This window comes from Capsicum annuum, unplaced genomic scaffold (assembly GCF_002878395.1).
Source record: "Capsicum annuum cultivar UCD-10X-F1 unplaced genomic scaffold, UCD10Xv1.1 ctg44476, whole genome shotgun sequence".
In the NCBI taxonomy this organism is placed as follows: domain Eukaryota; kingdom Viridiplantae; phylum Streptophyta; class Magnoliopsida; order Solanales; family Solanaceae; genus Capsicum; species Capsicum annuum.
Genome location: NW_025852007.1, coordinates 8,085 through 13,095, shown reverse-complemented (window position 1 = coordinate 13,095; position 5,011 = coordinate 8,085). Strand labels below are relative to the sequence as shown.

At 36.7% G+C, this 5,011-nt stretch overlaps 2 protein-coding genes across 2 annotated transcripts; both read left to right on the top strand.

Annotated features, from left to right (window-relative positions):
* Positions 1 to 1,857: 1,857 nt before the first annotated feature.
* Positions 1,858 to 3,698, top strand: LOC124892157 (receptor kinase-like protein Xa21). The gene is made up of 3 exons (XM_047403557.1): positions 1,858 to 2,251; positions 2,391 to 3,407; positions 3,478 to 3,698. Exons 1-3 carry the CDS (start codon positions 1,858 to 1,860, stop codon positions 3,696 to 3,698), a joined length of 1,632 nt encoding a protein of 543 aa, XP_047259513.1.
* A 30-nt stretch (positions 3,699 to 3,728) lies between these two features.
* LOC124892159 (receptor kinase-like protein Xa21) lies at positions 3,729 to 4,788 on the top strand. The gene is made up of 2 exons (XM_047403559.1): positions 3,729 to 4,302; positions 4,442 to 4,788. The coding sequence occupies exons 1-2, from the start codon at positions 3,729 to 3,731 to the stop codon at positions 4,786 to 4,788; spliced, it is 921 nt and encodes a 306-aa protein (XP_047259515.1).
* Positions 4,789 to 5,011: the final 223 nt, after the last annotated feature.

Sequence of the window (5,011 nt, the reverse complement as noted above, 5' to 3'; positions counted from 1 at the left end):
CTTTAAGTAGTTTTTGAAGTCTTTCCATAAAGGTGGTAGCTTCTCAACTATCGCTGCTACTTGGAAAGCATCATTCACAATTAAACCTACAAAACAGTTTATGTGAGTATTAAGAATATTTTTAATTTGTTCAACCAAGGTATTTTTCAAAAATATACCTTCTTCTAGGAGATCATGTATGATGACTTGCAACTCCTGTACTTGAGAAACAACAGATTTGCTATCAGTCATTTTGAAGTCCAGGAACCGTGCAACAAGGAATTTCTTAATTCCCGTATCTTCCATTTTATATTTCCGTTCAAGTGCCTCCCATAGTTCTTTTGATGTATTGGTTCCACTATAGACATTATAGAGGTCGTCTTGGAGACCACTCAGAATATAGTTTCTACAAAGGAAATCCGAATGTTTCCAAGCTTCTACAATAACGAAGCATTCCTTGTCCGAGGTTCCCTCGAGAACCTTGGGAGCGTCTTCGCTAGTGAACTATTGTAGATATAAAGTGGTGAGGTAAAAGAACATCTTTTGTTGCCACCGCTTGAAGTCGATGCCAAAAAAATTTTCGGGCTTCTCCTCCGGTACCATCGTTGGTGGAGCATTTGTGCGACTTGATGTGGCAATATTATTTGCCCCCATAGACGTTGTCGTATCCATCATTTGACTTTCAGTTGTCATTTTTCCTGTCACCACAAGACAAAAAACTTAGAATTTTTCAGAATACTATTTATAAAGTTAAATAACTTTAAACTTTTCTTCTTGTTTCTAGTTAACGATGAAGTTTTTATTACTTAGAATCGTCAACCGAGTGAACCTTAAGTTGTGATGAAGATTTTATGTCTTCTAATCACTAGTTAAATTCAAGTGGAGTAGAAAGCCTATGCTTTAATCTACAAAAACAAGCAATACAGATTCTATAAAATTATTATTCCTTAAGATTGTTATTTTCCACAATACGGGTACATAGAATCTGTATAATAGAATAACAACTTCAACTCGAGTTCAAGTATGAACAAGAACACAACAAAGTTGAACAAATACCCTCAACAAAAGATCAAAATGATCTTTACAAGAAGTGTATGTTATATTTCAGAAATATAGATGAAACAGAAATTGTTAAGGCCAAGTCGTCCGAATTCACGAACTTTCCTTAAGGAATAATTCCCCTCACTGTACCCAAGGTTATGGAATCTTCCTCCCATGATAAAATGGCCTTCAATCCGACTATAGTGGTACCTCAAATAGGCGAATTCTTCGAACACACTAACGATTTGTATGATCACACTTAGAGTATTTTTAAGAAGAAGAAGCTTGTAATTCTGAAAAAAATTTCTGTGTCCTAAACCTGTGGATGAAATCAGGTTTATATAGCCACAAGATGCCCCTTTGAAAAGGTGGCAATGGTTCAATCTTAAAGGTGTGTGTCTTTTCCTGAAAATACATGTCTGTTTACTTAAACCATTGCAGTAATTTTCTGAAACAGTACACCATTTCGTGAAACATTGCATCAGTTTGAAACAGTGTTGCAGCAGTTCGTGAAGCAGTGCACTGTTCATGCGAAACAGTGCTACTGTTCACGTAACAGTGCTACTGTTCACGCGAAACAGTCACTGTTCACGCATTCCTACATGTTTTAACATTTTCATTCACACCCTTTCATTACTATGAACCCAACAACCCGTTCCATCGATAAGCAACAGTTAGGCGAAAATAAGATAATCAGTAGGGCACGAATTCTTAATACCATGGTCTGTACCCAATCACTGGGTCTTGAATCTCACCAACAACTGCATCAAAGGTATAATCCCTTCCTCAGTTGGAAATGCTACGAAGTTGTTGAACTTCAGTTTGTCTGGGACTAGAATGATCAGCGCCAACCTTCCGAAGGAGATCGGTAATTTGAGCCAGCTTGCATTTTTGAACTTGTCGAATAATCAATTAACAGGTTCCCTTCCTGCATCACTCTTTAATAGCTCGTCGCAAGTTGGCGTGTCTCTGACAACCAATAGTTTTTATGGTCATCTCTTGCTTGGTGGAGGAAATATTATGTTAAATATAAAGATTCTAAGTATATCTGAGAACCAAATTTCTGGTCACATTCCATCTAACATATGCCAACTCACAGAGCTCAAATTTTTGTCCATATCTTTCAATGAGATAACCGGAGAAATACCCAAAAATATTGGTTGTTTATCCAAACTCGAAGAGTTTTCTATTGGCGAAACTCAAATAACAGGGAATATTCCCACTTCATTAGGCAATATTTCCCCTTTTCAATATCTTTATTGTGCAAACAATAGCATAAAGGGGCAAATTCCTCTGGAATTAGGGAAGCTATCAAATTTGAGGGAATTAAGTTTTTTGGATAATCATATATCTTATTGGTCAAATTCCAGAGACTATTTTCAACATATCTTCTTTGGAAATAATTGATGGCAACAACCTCTCGGGTAGAATTCCATTTACTACAGGTCTTCATCTTCTGAACCTTCAAGGACTTAACTTGGGAGACAATCAGTTAGAAGGGGAACTTCCAGTGTTCATAGTAAATGCCTCCAAGCTTGAGATACTCGGTATTGGCGATAATTTTCTCACAGGAACTATTCCTAATAATTTGGGAAATCTTCGTGAGCTGCAACGTTTGCACCTACATCATAATCAACTTACCAACGAATCACGAGAGCATGAGTTGCAATTCATCAATTCATTGGCTAACTGTATGATGTTGCACTATCTACAAGTTGTTGGCAATCCACTGAATGGAGTTCTGCCTAATTCAATTGGGAACCTTTCGTCTACTATTGAATACTTTCATATGGGAGATGCACAGGCCAGTGGCTTCATTCCCACTAGTATAGGCAACATGAGTGGTCTTAAGTCCCTAGTCTTTCAACGAAACAACTTGATGGGAAATATCCCTCCGGAGATTGGTAACCTTGAACAACTCCAAGGTCTAGTTATACTTGACAATAAATTGCAGGGACATATTCCAGGGGAGGTATGCTACTTATCTAATTTGGTCCTATCGTCTATACATTTTAATGAGTTGTCCAGGTTAACTATAGAATGTTTAGGAAATCTTAGCATGCTACAAAAGCTGTATTTAGGTTCCAATAAATTCTCATCAAAGCTTCCCTTGAGCCTTTGGAAGATGAGTGGTCTTCTATTTCTAAATGTGTCACAAAATTCTGTAGAGGGTGAAGTTCCACTAGATATTGGAGGACTGAAGGCCATTGTAGAACTACATCTTTCTGGTAACCACTTTTCGGGCAAGGTACCAAGCAGATTGGGGGAACTCCAAAACCTGCAGTCTCTTGACCTATCAAACAATTCATTTTCCGGATCAATTCCGTTATCCTTTGCCAACTTGATAAGCTTGGTATTCTTGGATTTGTCATTAAATGTGTTGTCAGGTACTATTCCTAAGTCTTGGAAAAGTTCTCATACCTTTAAGTGTTAATATTTCATTAAATGATTAAGAAGGTGAAATACTCGGAGGTGGTGTCTTTGCAAATTCTACTTTGCAATCATTTCTTGGGAGCAGAGGTCTATGTGGAATGCACATATTTGAGGTTCCTTCTTTCCCTATCACTAATCATGAAAAACAATCAAATTCTAAGGAGCTTGTGCTAAAAATTGTTATTCCAATGGATACTTCATCCTTTCTAGTATTCTTGTTGGTTTCAATTAGGATAATGAAATGAAAGAAGAAAGAAAAGTTTAAGGATGTTGAGATGGTTCCGGAGATCAAGACTTATAAATTAATTTCTTATCATGAGATTAAACGAGCAGGAAATAATTTTGATGGATCAAGTTTAATTGGTGTGGGCAGTTCTGTCTCTGTGTATAAAGGCACATTATCTAGTGGAACCTTGGTGGCTAGAAAGGTTCTGAATTTTGAAAATGAGAAAGTATGCAAGAGGTTTGATACAGAATGCGAAGTGATGAGAAATGTTAGGCATCGAAATCTTGTTCCGGTGATAACTACTTGTTCTAGTGACTACATAAGGGCCTTCCTTTTGCAATTTATGCCCAATGGAAGTCTTGAGAATTGGTTGTACAAAGAATATTGCCAATTGAACCTACTTCAAAGAGTAACTGTAATGCTTGATGTGGCTATGGGAATTAAATATCTTCATCATGGTAACGACACTCCGATAGTTCATTGCAACCTAAAGCCTGCCAACATTCTTTTGGATGAATATATGGTGGCTCATGTTGGTGATTTTGGCATCTCTAAGATTTTAGCCGTAAGCAAGTCCATGGCACATACTGAGACATTGGGCACTCTTGGTTACATTGCACCAGGTATAAAGAATCTACCCTCTTTGATTTTATCTTATCATGCTTAAGCCTCTCCAATTATAGAAGTAAAAAATCAAGTCTTTATTTTTGCAGAATTAGTTTTAGATTTCAATTAACTTTTGACATTTCATTCTTTTGTAAGAATATGGCTCGGAGGGAATAGTGTCCACTACTGGTGATGTTTATAGCTATGGTATCATGTTGATAGAGGTTTTGACCAAAAGAAGGCCAATAGATGAAGAGATACACAATGAAAATGTTGATTTGAGGAAATGGATAAGAGAGTCATTTCCAAGGACTATGATGGACGTTGTAGATGCAAACCTTCTATCTGAGGATGAAAAAATTACCTGTAAATGTGAAAGTTGCATAGCCTGCATGCTAGAATTGGCTTTAGACTGCCCAAAGGAAATGGCCGAATCAAGGATTACCATGAAAGAAGTAGTCAAGAGGCTTAACAAAATCAAGAACACATTTTTGGAATTGTAAAAGTTAGCATCTCTTCGGGTGGTGTTTTTTCTGAGCTGCAAGTTAATATTTTGATTTTTGTTAAGCTGTTTGTACTTCAGTTGCATTTCCCTCGTTTGTGATTTCATATTTGATTGGTATTACTTCTTTAGTAATCTGTTATACTTCCTGTCACACCCCTTTTTAACTCCCAAAAAGAATTTAGTTTTAAGTTTGAAAAGGTTTTTATTATTAAAGTGACAAA